Source organism: Lathamus discolor, chromosome Z (genome assembly GCF_037157495.1).
Source record: "Lathamus discolor isolate bLatDis1 chromosome Z, bLatDis1.hap1, whole genome shotgun sequence".
NCBI lineage: Eukaryota > Metazoa > Chordata > Aves > Psittaciformes > Psittacidae > Lathamus > Lathamus discolor.
In genome coordinates this window covers 28,269,515-28,284,192 of record NC_088909.1, presented here as the reverse complement: position 1 = coordinate 28,284,192, position 14,678 = coordinate 28,269,515, and the positions used below count along the sequence as shown (strand labels likewise).

The window sequence follows — 14,678 nt, the reverse complement described above, 5'->3', positions numbered from 1 at the left end:
CAGTGTTGTGCCCAGCTCTGGAGCAACAACACAAGAGGGACATGGAGCTGTTAGAATGAGCTCAGAGGAGACCACAGAAATTCTGTGAGGGCTGAAGCAGCTCTGATCTGGAGATAGGCTGAGACAGCTGGGCTTGTTCAGTCTGGAGAACAGAAGGCTATGGACAGATCTTACAGCAGCTTTCAGTGCTTAAAGCGGCTACATGAAACCTGGAAAGGGGCTTTTGACAAGGGCCTGGAGGGACAGGACAAGGGGGAATAGCTTTAGCTTGACAGAGGGGAGCTTGAGATGAGATCTTAGTTCTTCCCTGCGAAGGTGGTGAGGCCCTGGCACAGGTTGTCCAGAGAAGCTGTCGCTGCCCCATCCCTTGCAGTGTTCAAGGCCAGGTTGGATGGGGCTTGGAGCAATTAGTTCTTTAATGCTAATTTTTCCTGTCTTGTATTATAGCAACTTTTATTAATGCTATAATCATGGACAAGTTGTTTGATTAATCCTCTGAAAAGAAGGATCATGGTGTAGAATTCACCCTGAGCTCTTCCATGATGAACACAGATGGGAATTTTCATTTTTTCTGCAATAAATTTCTTTTTACCTACTTTGTTCTGTTTTCACATTTCCTTTGCCCAAGTTTATAGGCCTTTTGAATCTCCCTTGCTGGCAAGTACTTGTCCTTGCTTTTAATAATTTTGCAGGGCTGTTTAGTCAGGTCTGCATACTTTTACCCCTTCAAGTCTTTCATGAGAAGCTTTTAATTGCATTTCTCTCTGTCAGAAAAAAGTCCACTTTAGCTGCCCTTTATTTATAACCATCAAATAATGGCTCTATGCAGACACAATACGCATCACTAGATCATAATAAATGCCCTCATTCCCAGCTAGCACGGATGAAGATTTACATTCTGTGAGGTTTTTTAAGGTGCAATTCTGCAACATTTCTACATTTTACATTAATTTATTAAAATCTTGTATTTCGGGTCTAAATATGGAATCTACCAGCCTAAAATTTTGTGACACCTAGCCTTGTGGATTCATAGAATCACAGAATGGTTTGTGTTGGAAGGCACCTTAAAGCTCATCTAGTTCCAAGCCTCTACCACAGGTAGGGACACCTTCCACTAGACCAGATTGCTCTGAGGCTTGTAAAACCTGGCCTTAAACACTTCCAGGGATGGGGCAGTCACAGCTTCTCTCAGCAATCTGTTCCAGTGCTTCAGTTCTCAGGTGTTTCAGGCAATTATCTGCAGTTTGGTGGAGTTGGTCAACCACCAGCTGAAGATGCACATCAGAACATGCAAACCTTCTGAATATTAACTGTCAGACAGATCTCTGGTCCTAATCAGCCAAGTGTTGTCTCTTTTCCTGAGACTAAGTAGCACAAGATGCTTTTCAGCTGTCGTAAACCAAGAGAAGCAGGGGACACCAGCACAAGCCATAAGACTGCAGAGAGCAGAGGACTACGCTGTCAACTCAAATCTACCATGCAAAGGCCGCACTTGGCTGCACTATATGAAATGGTGTACCCCTGCAGTTACTCTTTCAGCTAGTGAACAGTTACCTTGGTTGCAGGACAGGACGGCATCTCTGTGTTTGTGAAGTTTCATCTGTGCATCTGCCAAATAATGCCATGCTGCTGGACACTGGCTTGTCTTCTGCAAACCTAATAAAAGAAGTTTTAACAAGGCACTAAAAAAAATTGTTAAGGTTGCAAAAATACTGAAGATGCTATACTACCATATAATGCCATCAAAACATATTATCAATCAGATAAGAAGACATGCAGTTAATTTTTGAGTCTCATTTTAAACTGCATTAGACATACGGGGTTTCATGCAGAAAGGCAATGACTAGGAAGCATGTTAGCTTCTGTCAGACTTCATTTTGCATACAAACTTACATATATAGAAAAAAATGGGCAAAAAGCAAGGAAATATGCAACACTGTTTTAAGGTAACTTGTTTCAAAAATAAAAAAATCCTTCACTTTAATTTGACATTAACATCAGCAGCCTGTATATATTACATGGGTTTTACTAGAAACCAGAAAAGGCATACAGAACTGCAAGACAGCAAAAAAAAAAACGTTGAAAGAGTATTTGACTGAAACTTTCTAATAAACCTGCCTTAATTGAAGATTCAGCAATATAACTGTATTTGAGTCTTCTGAGACACATATATATTACCACTAAATAATGCCTTGAAGATTCAATGCCTAAAATGCAAATACTTGGCTTACTGGGAATGACACTGTCTCCAAATTTTATATATTTACAATATTACACCAAGAGCTTTGCCCTTTGCATTCTCACCTTCATAAGCAGAGTATTACATGTAAAAGTAAAAATAAAGAAATAAAATTATTTGGGAGATGAATCTTTTGCCAAAACTAGGATGCATATTTTTGTCAAAACATCCAAAGCCAATTTAAGCCAGGAGAATTTGCTTTCCATGGAAGACTTCTTCCCTCTTGAGCACCTGAAATTTTTATTTGAGATTTTAGGTAAGACATATTATTTCACTGTGGGTAAGTTACCATAGAACATTGTAGAATATTCCGAAATCAAATTTCAGAAATAATCTTATCCTAAACCTACGTGAAAGGATGCAGGATATCACAACATAGCCTGACTGACTCATAACTACGTAGGTCCCAAATGTTTATTTAGCCAGCTTTCTCAGTAAACTGCTTTGAATACTCCATGGCCAACACAGTTGAGAATGGAGACTACTTCTTAAAATGATGTAACTTTAAAGAGAAGTCATCTTTGTTCAGATACAGAAATGCAGTAACTAGAGAAACAGCATTATATTTTACTTCAGAAATTCCACATTCCTTCATTAATTGTTACTGCTGTATTTTCTGCTTCATCTAGGTATTTCCCCAATAACAGTCAGATTAGAAACAAAGTTTACAGTTGACCACATGAAAATACTACAAAGCTGACTACAACAGCAATGACAGACTTCAGAGATGTTAGACTTAAAGCTGTATCTAAAAAAAATTCAATGCTCAGAGAAAGTGATGAGTATTCTTTTAAAATCCACCTGATCTTGGAACTGGCAAAGTACTATGCAAGCACAAGATTCCCAAAATATCCAGCATAAAACTAGCTGGTGTTCAAGTTACAGAGTACTTATACTCCTTTATTAAACATTTACCTTCAGTAAGACTCTTAACAGCCTCCTTGTATTTCTTTTCTTGGAGGCTTTTCACACCAAAACCAATAATGCCTGGACCACTACTTGGGTCCATCTCCAAAAGCCTAGAAAAACAGCACAGGGCCTCTTCTGACAAAGTACCTGGTTTCAAAAAAAGAAGTATTTCATAGGAGTTTTAGACAAAAAAAAAAAAACAAAACCAAAACAACCCAACAAAACAACAAACCACAGCATACGTTATCTACATCAATAACACCCTTATCCTTTGAGCTTGAAGTAACAAATTTATTGAATGAATTTTTTCCAAAGGTACTACGCACTTATCACCATCCACCCCCAAAACAAACCCCCAAAATATGCAGTAATTAAAACAGCCAGTAGCACCAAACAAAATACACTTTGAGTCCGAAACCTGAATTTCTGGGCACTTGTGTTAAATTACTACAGGCATACTTCCTTCATTAATAAAAACTTATTCCTTCATAGTCTTTTCACATAAGCCCAGCTAAACACCCATGTCAAAACTGGCCACGCATATATTAATTTCCTTCCAGAGCAGGCCTACAAATTCACTGTGATAAGCTTGCTGAAACAGTCTTGCTGTGAACCACATCATTTAATGCATTTGCTTAATTTTAAATGATGCTACTAACTTCTTATGCTTGTGTTTAGTTGCGATTGTAGACTTGGCTGTCCTTGCTTAAAGAACTGTTGTGGCTTGCAGCAACAGTGTTTGAACTATTTCCGTCTTAAAATTACAGATTCACTTGCCTTTGATTTATATTTAGTAAAGGTGACTAATAATGCATCTGAGTTACAAGCCCACAAGTTTGGGACACAGAGAACTATGACATGGTTGGAATGACACAGATATAAATAGATTTACTAAAACCTAATCATTGTCCTTCCCACCCCAAGATGGCTGTGGGATGGTAAGATGTTGTCAGAGCATTGGTATATAAGAACTGTGCCAACCAGATCCTTCATTTTTTGGAAATCAGTTTCTTCATGCTAATCCAAAACGTAAAGCATTCTTATATGGAAATGAGGGGCCAGGCCCCATTTGTCTTCATCCTTTCCAACCAAGGTGAAAAACTCCCCCTTGTTTTACATTGCTATATTATTCCATGAAGCCTACCTTCAAAACTGGAAGAGGCATTTTTCTACCTAAGGTGAAAGCTGTACTTCTCCTTACATAAACCAGAGGCGGCTTGTCCCCCATTTTCTTTCCTTATTTTAAAAAGAATTAAAACCAAATTCTGATGCCTTAAACAATGAAAGACAAAACTACAGCAGTTATTTTTGAAAACACTGAGAAACTGCCCAATACCATCACGCTGTTGTTTAGTGACCTACTGAAAATAAGAGTTGTATACTTTCAGATCCCTGCACTACTGAACATGTCGTGTTTTGTTTTCTCAGAGATTCTCCTTTTCTACGTAAAACAAAATTATTTACACAGGTCTGTTTATTCCCTATTCACCAGGCATTCTTTTGAAGGAAGTTTCACACAGGTATGATTTTTTTTGCCAAGAGAGATTTTCTGTGTCACGAATAACCTAAGCATAGCCCATCAGTCTTAGAGCACTGGTTAACATTCTCCATTGCCTCTTCTAAGCTTAGGACGCTAACCGTTTATTCAGACTGCTTTAGAGTTTTATAAGGCATTCTTTCTTTGAGACTGTATATTGCCAGAATTGGACTTAATTCACATACACTCTTTCCCCATTTACAGTCACCACTTTGTAACAGAGCTAGGAAATACCAAATCACAGAAACAAACACCTTTCATTTACTAGACAGGCAGGAATATAATATAAAAGTATGGTAAAAACTTGTAAAAAGATTGTCAAAAAACTATAAAATAATTTAAGCCCCCAAACTGTATAAACCCATCCTACTCACCTGACTGAACAAAATGCAAGCAAAGTACTTCTAAAGGATAACTCACAGAAGGATACAAAGCCATCATATCATTACAGGCTTTTTCCAACCTAGCTGCTTCATGAGGAAACTTGAAAAGAAACAAAATCAATAGTTATTTCTGTGAATTATTAGAAATAAAATATTACATCTGCTTACTGATAAAGACAGATATCCTTACTTTTGACAAGCACTGAATGAAGTCCTTGTAAAGGTTTTGGTGGTCTTCACCAGGAATGGTGTCAAAAGACTTCAGAGCATGTTCAAACGCAGTCACAAGCTGAAATAAGAAATAACTATGAGTGCACAAAAACAATGACTCATAGACCAGAATATTTCAGCTGGAATGGTCCTGCAACAATCATACAGTCCATCTAGATGAACTACTAACCACTTCAGAGCCGATCAATATTTAACATGCTATTAAAGACATTGCTCAAATGCCTCTCAAACACTGACAAGCCTGTTCCAGGGTCTGCACACCTTATTGGTAAAAAAATGCTCTCTCATGTCCAGTCTGAGCCTCCCCTGGTACACCTTTGAACCATTCCCACATCTGTCCCTGGATCCCAGGGAGAAGAGATCAGCACCTCCCTCTCCACATCCCCTGCTCAGGAAGCTGCAGAGAGCAACGAGGTCACACCTCAGCCTCATTTTGTCCAAACAAGATTAACCCAGAGTTATAAGCCGCTCCTTGAGGGACAGGCCTTCCAGCCGTCCCATACAGAATCACAGAATCACAGAATCACAGAATCCCAAGGGTTGGAAGGGACCTAAAAAGATCATCTAGTCCAACCCCCCTGCAAGAGCAGGGTAACCTACAGTACATCACACAGGAACTTGTCCAGGCGGGCCTTGAATATCTCCAGTGTAGGAGACTCCACAACCCCCCTGGGCAGCCTGTTCCAGTGCTCTGTCACTCTTACAGTAAAGAAGTTCTTCCTGATGTTAACGTGGAACTTCCTATGCTCCAGTTTACACCCATTGCCCCTTGTCCTATCACTGGATATCACTGAAAAAAGCCTAGCTCCATCATCCTGACACCTACCCTTCACATATTTGTAAACATTGATGAGGTCACCCCTCAGTCTCCTCTTTTGCAAGCTAAAGAGACCCAGCTCCCTCAGCCTCTCCTCATAAGGGAGATGTTCCACTCCCTTAATCATCTTTGTGGCTCTGCGCTGGACTCCTTCAAGCAATTCCCTGTCCTTCTTGAACAGAGGGGCCCAGAACTGGACGCAATATTCCAGATGCGGCCTCACCAAGGCTGAGTAGAGGGGGAGGAGAACCTCTCTTGACCTACTAACCACTCCCTTTCTAATGCACCCTAAGATGCCATTTGCCTTCTTGGCCACAAGAGCACATTGCTGGCTCATGGTCATCCTCCTATCCACCAGGACCCCCAGGTCCCTTTCCCCTTCACTACTTTCCAGCAGGTCAACCCCCAACCTGTACTGGTACATGGGGTTGTTCTTCCCCAGATGCAAGACTCTACACTTGCCCTTGTTAAATTTCATCAAGTTTCTCCCCGCCCAACTCTCCAGCCTGTCCAGGTCTCGCTGAATGGCAGCACAGTCCTCTGGTGTGTCAGCCACTCCTCCCAGTTTTGTGTCATCAGCAAACTTGCTGAGGGTGCACTCAGTTCCCTCATCCAGGTCATTGATGAAAATATTAAACAGCACCGGTCCCAGCACCGACCCCTGAGGAACTCCACTAGTCACAGACCTCCAGCTAGATTCTGCGCCATTGACCACAACTCTCTGCCTTCTTCCTTTCAACCAGTTCTCGATCCACCTCACTACTTGATCGTCAAGCCCACACTTCCTCAGCTTATCTATGAGGATGCTGTGGGAGACAGTATCAAATGCCTTACTGAAATCAAGAAAAACCACATCTACCGCTCTACCATCATCCCTCCACCTAGTCACTTCCTCATAGAAGGCTATAAGGTTGGTCATACATGACTTCCCCCTCATAAAACCATGTTGGCTGTTCTTAATGACCCCCTCATCCTTGATATGCCTAGTGATGGAGTCAAGAATAAGTTGTTCCATCATCTTTCCAGGGATGGAGGTAAGGCTGACCGGTCTATAATTACCCGGGTCCTCCTTCTTGCCCTTCTTATAGATTGGTGTGACCTTTGCCATCCGCCAATCCTCAGGCACCTCGCCCATTTCCCACGACTTACCAAAAATGATGGAAAGTGGCCTAGCAATGACCTCCGCCAGCTCCCTCAGCACCCGTGGGTGCATTCCATCCGGACCCATCGATTTACAGATGTCCAGTTTGCATAGCTGATCCCTAACCCAATCCTCATCTACCAAAGCAAACTCCTCCTTTGTCCTGACTCCTTCTGGGGCTATAGAAATCCGGGGCCCTCGGGGAGAGTCTGCAGGAGTAAAGACAGAGGCAAAGAAGGCATTCAGCACCTCTGCCTTCTTTATATCCTCTGTCTCCAGGGTACCCACTTCGTTCAGCAGTGGGCCTATATTGCCTCTTGTTTTAGTTTTATTTGCTATGTATTTGAAGAAGCCCTTTCTATTGTCTTTAACCCGACTAGCAAGATTGAGTTCCAAGGAGGCCTTAGCTGTCCTAATTGCCTCCCTACATCCTCTAACAACTGTCCTATATTCCTCCCAAGCGGCCAGCCCCTCCTTCCATAATCCATAGATTCTCCTTTTCCACTTGAGTTTGCCCAGCAGCTCCTTGTTTAACCACGCCGGTCTCCTAGATCCCTTACTTGACTTCCTACTTATTGGGACGCTCCGATCCTGAGCTTGGAAGAAGCGGTCCTTGAATGCTAACCAACTATCTTGAGCCCCTTTACCGCCTAGTACACTTTCCCATGAGACTTCCCTTAGCAGTTGACTGAAGAGGCCAAAGTTGGCCCTTCGGAAATCAAGAACTGTGGCTTTGCTAGGTATTCTATTCCTCCCACACAGGATCCTAAACTCCACCATCTCATGGTCACTGCAGCCAAGGCTGCCATTGACCGTCACCACTTCGACCAAACCCTCCTTGTTGGCGAGCACTAAATCTAGCAGCGCTGCTCCCCTAGTTGGTACGTCCACCATTTGCATTAAGAAATTATCATCAATGCACTCGAGGAACCTCCTAGACTGTGAATGACTGGCTGTGTGAGTCTTCCAGCAAATATCGGGGTAATTAAAGTCCCCCACGACGACTAAGGCATGTAGTCGCGAGGCTACTTCCAGTTGCCTGTAGAAAGCCTCATCAACTCCTTCGTGCTGATCAGGAGGTCTGTAATAGACCCCCACAACTGTATCACCCGTGCCAGTCAGCCCCTTGATTCGTACCCACAGACATTCCACTTGCTCCTCATCCGACCCCGGACAGAACTCAATACATTCTAGTTGCTCTCTCACGTAAAGAGCAACTCCACCACCTCGCTTCGCTGACCTATCTTTCCTAAAAAGGACATAGCCATCCATGACCACATTCCAGTCATGTGAACTGTCCCACCATGTCTCTGTAATCGCCACTAGATCATAACCTTTAGCCCGCACACAGACTTCTAACTCCTCCTGTTTATTCCCCATGCTGCGTGCATTGGTGTACAGGCATTTCAGGGAGCCAGTCCTAGTACCCTTTTTCCCCTGCGGGACAGGGTCTAAAGAGCTATCCTTTCCCACAAGTGAAACAAGAGATTGATAGTCCTCCTTAGCCCGCCATCCTTCAATCCCTAGCATGTTCCTCTTGGGCTTGTCCCCAACAGGCCCAGTTAAATCCCCTCCCCCCTTCCTAACTAGTTTAAAGCCCTGTCAATAAGCCCTGCTAACTCCTGCCCCAAAACCCTTTTTTTTCTCTGGGACTGGTGTATCCCGCCTGTCACCAGCAAACCAGGTGTCCCATACAGCAGCCCGTGACTGAAAAACCCAAACCCCTGCCTTTGGCACCAGTCACGTAGCCATACATTAACCTGCAGAGTCTTCTTATATATCCCTTCACCCTCGCTTGCAACAGGTATGGAGGCAAACACCACTTGCGCTCCAGACCCTTTAACCAGCCGTCCCAGGGCCCTGTAGTCTCTCTTCATTGCCCTTACGTTCCTCGTAATAATTTCGTCACTGCCAACCTGAAAAACCAGCAGTGGGTAGTAGTCAGACGGCTGCACCAGTTCAGAGAGCTTCTTTTTAACATCTCTAATCCGAGCCCCAGGCAGGCAGCAGACTGCCATACTTAGGTGGACATACTCCATACTCCATACTTAGGTGGACAGTTACATGTTATTATCTGTACCCTACTAGTACTGTGAGCAGAGAAAGTCACAAATCTTTATTCTGAAGTAGTACTCAAATATGATCCAAAGCACACTGTTTAGTACAAGACAAAGCAGTAATATACTGTTTCATAATATAAGATGGGTACAAGGAAGTCAAAATTTACAAGAACATAGGTTCTTCTTCATACCTAATCCCAAATAAAAAATAAATAAATCACAGAACCATAGAATGGTTTGGGTTGGAAGGGACCTTAAAGCTTACCTAGTTCCAACACCCCTGCCACAGGCAAGGGCACCTTCCACTAGAAAAAGAAAGACTTTGGTACCACAAAACACAGGTTACTATCCTTTATCGTTAGCTGTTATCCCTTCCCCCTGCTCTAGTTTAGAAAGTAGTCTTTTATTTCTTGCCTCCTATGCACTAAAGAACACAGGCACTGTAGAGTGCAGGCTGCCAAACAAGCATGCTAAACAAAAAGTTGACCACAGCTTGTCATAAGTGAAAAACTGAACAGGACGCTGCCTTCAATGCCACATCCTTCTGGATTCTGGTGCTTTACTCAAAACCACAGTAAAATGAACTGCAGATTTGCACAGGAATGCCAATCCTCATATTTATGCAACTTTTTCTCAATTTCTTGTCCCCAAAAAGAAAGCAGTGCCACCTGCACTGCTCATATCACAGCTATCTAAGTCAAATATATATATAACAGCCAGTAAGTCAAAGTGTTTTCCTTTTCAAAAAGCAGAGATCCAGATTCAATTCTCTGAATCTCAAATTAATTCAGTTTAATTATTTAACCTTTCTGGAGCACTGCTACCAACCAGATTTGCAACAGGAATTCTACCCTATCTATTGAAGAAGGTTCATCTTGCAAGAACAGTTAAATCAGATAAAACTAAATTAACTTTGCCCATAGAGAACACAGGATCAGTATAAGTCATGATAATCATTCTGTTTGCTCCAATTAGCTTAGACATTCTCCTAAGCTAGCTTAAAATCTACAGGAAAGAAGAAAATTTGAACTAAAGCATTGCTATTTAGGATAAGCACAGGGTACGAAGAAATCGAAAACCAGTGCTACCTCTTCCACCCATAAGTAGGAGGCAGTTTCTTCCTCCGAAGAATGCCTGTATTGGGTTTACATGGCAAGAGGGGGACTACATGGGTACCTTCTGTGAGAAGCTGCCAGAAGCTTCCCCCATGTCTGATGGCCCCAATGCAGCCAGCACCAAGATGGACCCACTGCTGGCCAAGGCCAAGCCTGTAACTGACTTCAGTCACTTTAGCGGTACCACCTCTGAGATAACATATTTGCAAAAATGGAAAAACTGTGTTCAAAGGTGCACCAGGGGAGGCTCAGACTGGATATGAGAGAGCATTTTTTTTACCAAGAAGGTGTTCAGACCATTTTCATCATATTTTCTCTCCCCTGTCCAGCTGATGAGTGACAGAATGCCTGGGTGGACTCCCGCAGAATGCACAAGGCAGTTAATGAAGGAGACAACTTCCAGGACAACTTCTTGGATTTAGGCACCTTATTCCACCTAAGGCCTACCTCAGGCTGCTACATCCTCACTGTTTCTGTCAGAAGGTAAAATCACCCCTTTTCCGAGAAGTTTAGTACTGCTGAACATCAATGAAACAAACAGCCACAAGATCTGCACCATTTTTAAGTCTCTGCTTGGTCTAGCTGCACTATGCACATGTATGCATCTAGATGAGTGGGAACAATAAACATTACCAACTGCTCAGTCTTCTTATCCTGGTACTGTGTACTGTCTTTCAGTAACTGGATCATCCTTTTCCAAAGCTGATGAAGCTCTGTATTTTCTGCACCTTGCTTCTGCTTCATGTTTATTAGTTTCTGCCATGTTTCAGCCACCTGTCAACAAATGAACCATGCTGTCACACTTCAAAGACCTGGGGGCCTGATACAAGCTTTCTAATTACTGTCAAGAATTCCACCCTAGGGTTGGCAACAGAGTGCCACTGAAAGTAAGGACCCACATTTACCTGCTTTCTGATTAAAACAAATACCCAAAGCAATATGTGGTACCTATTGTGGTCCACATTCTAAGGTACAGTAAATAAGAGAGTCTACATCAACAGTATGAATTCTGACTCTGGTTCCTGGAGGAAATAACAGTAAAAACACACCTAAACAGTCATTTGATCAACCCTGAAGAAAAAAATGGAAGCTTTGTTGGATCTACAGCAGCAGTCCATGTTTGAATTCCACTGTGGAAAAAATAACAGAACTGAGAAAGAGGCAACAGGACCCTGATGCCTAATTTGCAGTTTCCTGTTGAACACAGAGCAAGTCTGCCTTCATATGCTAAACTACTAGCATTGTGTTTTAGTTTCAGAAACTAGTATACAAAGAGGCTTTGGAGCCAACTAATAGTCTTCAGCCTGATGCTATGATATATGTGAAAGTTTTCATTTTCCACGGTTGGAGAAAAGCAGAGATGACTTGGAGTAAAACCATGCACCACCTTGTAAGAAACCAACCTTTTTAATGAGTAAGGAAAGAGTGAACAGCAAAAATACATATCCTAAAACTTATACTGATTACTTGCCCTGGGTTCAGCTGTAAGAGTTATTTTTCTCCTCAGTAGCTGGTGCAGTGCTCCGTGTTTCACATTAGTCTGAGAACAATGCTCAGACTTTAGTCTGAGGTAATGCGCTGATGTTTTAGTTGTTGTTAAGAAATGCTTACCCCGATCAAGAACTTTTCAGTCTCTCCTATTCTGCCAGTGAGGAGGGGCACAAGTCAAGAGGAAGCAGAGACAGGACACCTAACCCAAACTAGCCAAAGGGGCATTTCATACCACAGCACATCATGCCCAGTCTATAAACTGGAGCAAGTCACCCAGAAGGCCCAGATCGCTTCTCAGGTTGAGCTAGGTATCAGTCAGTGGGTGGTGAGCAATTGTATTGTGCATCACTTGTGTTTAATGGCTTTTTGTTTTCCTTTCTCTTTTAGTTTTATATTATTTCCCCTTGTTATTTCCCTTATCATTATTATTGGTGGTAATAGCAGTACCTCTGTATCACACCTTAGTAATCAGACTGTTCTTATCTCAACCCATGCGCATTACATTCTTTCAATTCTCCTCCAAGAGCCGAGGGAACGAGAGGAGTGAGCGAGCGGCTGCATGGTTCTGACTTACCGGTGGGCTTAAAACATGAAGTTACTCGAGAGGCTACAGGCTATGCTACTGTTGAACTGTTCAGACATTTAACAGCTCCATCTTGCAGTAAACTGACAAGACTATTTCTGCAATGGTCATGCTGACATGGATTTCTAGAGTGCTGGGTGGCCTGTTCCGGAGTAGCTTTGCATGTCGTTATTGCTGTACATGGACTGCAGTACATAACGCACAGGTAATCAAGTTCAGGTTGTGTAGAAATTCCACCTTACCCTCTCTCATTAAGTATCAGGAATAATCTAGGAAAGGATCACCACACCAGTGAAAGGCTAATCAGATACATAGAACTGGCCAAGCTAGGCAAAGGACACCCAACTTACACATGTAAAAGTGTATTTGGGATAATGCCTGACTTCTAGAAATAAAACAGAAGAACAATGTTCTACCATTTCAGCCTGCACACTATACATTCTTTGTCAAATTTTGTCAGCTTAATGGATTGCATTCATGTCTTACGCAGTGAAAAAGAAAGCAATACAGTTAAAATCAGCTCTTCCTGACTGTGGACCACAAGAAAATCTTAAATGGTCTGTGGCCGCAAAAAAATGGAGATTCCTTGATGAAAAGTAGTTAGTTCTGATTAAATGGAAATTTCTTGTTTGAAGAGAGAAAGCAAAATTACTCAACCTACCTCTAAGTATTTTTTTTCTTGATGATATAGCTCCACAAGCTTGTTACATACATCACACCATTTCTGCTTGTCACCACTAGAAAGGAAGAAAATCCCACACAAACAAGCTAAGTTTTCCAGCTGAGAGTTACATTTGTTCTGAACTGCACCTATATGAACCAGGTGACATATATTCTGTCATCTTAAAGCAGACAAAAATAAGCCTACTTATTAATTAATGCAGACAATGAACTATGAGAGCTGAATGCTTCAAGGCAGAAAGTTTAGACAGAGGACATAGTATAACACAGAATTTTCTCAACTGCTGACTTTAAGTACAATTTTTCCAAGAGTTTTTGCCTTATCAGAAGGGACAAGATTAAGAAAAGTTATACAGGTACAGACAACATTAGTAACAAGTGCTGAACCCACTGATGTTACAAGGCTTTAAAAATAAAACAACTCTATCCTGTGTATCAGCAACAGTATTCATTGAAGATCTTAGACTGAATTGATGGTATTCAGTATCTTTTACCTTGCATAGAGTTCCAAGAGCTTTTGGTAAACATCTGCTAAGTCTTCTCTGACATCTGTTTGGTTGGATTTCTCATACAAATTTGCTAATCCCTTTAGAAAAAAATTTTTGAAATGTAAGTAAGATTTTCTGTCAACAGCTGTATTATGAGAACACTGCAAGAGTTCTGCCCACAAAAGTTACTCAATGCCTTCAATGGGGTCAAGTATTAAAGTCATAATCTCTGAGCAGAATCTATGCTGATACCTCTGTAAAGCCTTTTACTAAGCTTTCCTCACTTTTTTAACTAATACCAACAACTACTTGAAACTCGTATATGCTACATAATGTTGTCTATATAACAGACAATATACAAAGCAAACTGTCATGTGATAAAAGATATACGTCCAAGTATCATACCATCTTCCATAGTAACAGAAAGCCAGAATCTGATTGCAAAAGGAAATTTCAATATGCCTTGAAATAGTGCACCAATGGTTATGCTTTAAAACGGTATTTATATTAAAAATACTAAGAACCTTACTGTCTTCCAGAAGTATCAATCGTTGGTACCAGAGACAGACTTAATATACAACTTTATGCTTCACAAGTCTCCAAATAACCTACCTGTACATTGTAACTATACACTGTTATTGGTTGTCATGCACACACCACCCAGCACACAGCTACTTTAAATGTATACTATTGTTTTTAAACAACAAAAAAATTCAGTAACAAACCACTCGATGCTGGAAGCTGGAAAAATATGTTAGTAGATAAAACATTTTCTTGCCTATGAGAGCACTGTTAAATCTTCCTTGAGCTAGAAGCATGGAAACTCCTAAGCATGGATGAATTTACTGTTTCAGTTCACGTTCTCCCTTTCATGCTTCACTGCTAACTAGTGTACACAAGAAATACAAACTTAAATATACTGAAATCAAAAGTTTACCCTGATATACAGGCTATGCAGTCACCCATGACTTAACTTTGAACACAGAAACAACACAAACCTCAG

At 41.6% G+C, this 14,678-nt stretch overlaps 1 protein-coding gene across 3 annotated transcripts in view; it reads right to left on the bottom strand.

The window, feature by feature from the left end:
• The window catches only part of SKIC3 (SKI3 subunit of superkiller complex), a 56,605-nt gene that overhangs the window by 38,531 nt on the left and 3,396 nt on the right, over window positions 1-14,678 (bottom strand). For all 3 annotated transcript variants that reach the window (XM_065661098.1, XM_065661099.1, XM_065661100.1), the window contains 7 exons: window positions 13,682-13,773; window positions 13,168-13,243; window positions 11,066-11,206; window positions 5,259-5,357; window positions 5,060-5,168; window positions 3,155-3,295; window positions 1,555-1,656 (listed from right to left, as the gene is read on the bottom strand). In XM_065661098.1, coding sequence (XP_065517170.1) covers window positions 1,555-1,656; window positions 3,155-3,295; window positions 5,060-5,168; window positions 5,259-5,357; window positions 11,066-11,206; window positions 13,168-13,243; window positions 13,682-13,773 — 760 coding nt within the window. The remainder of the gene's footprint in view (window positions 1-1,554; window positions 1,657-3,154; window positions 3,296-5,059; window positions 5,169-5,258; window positions 5,358-11,065; window positions 11,207-13,167; window positions 13,244-13,681; window positions 13,774-14,678) is intronic.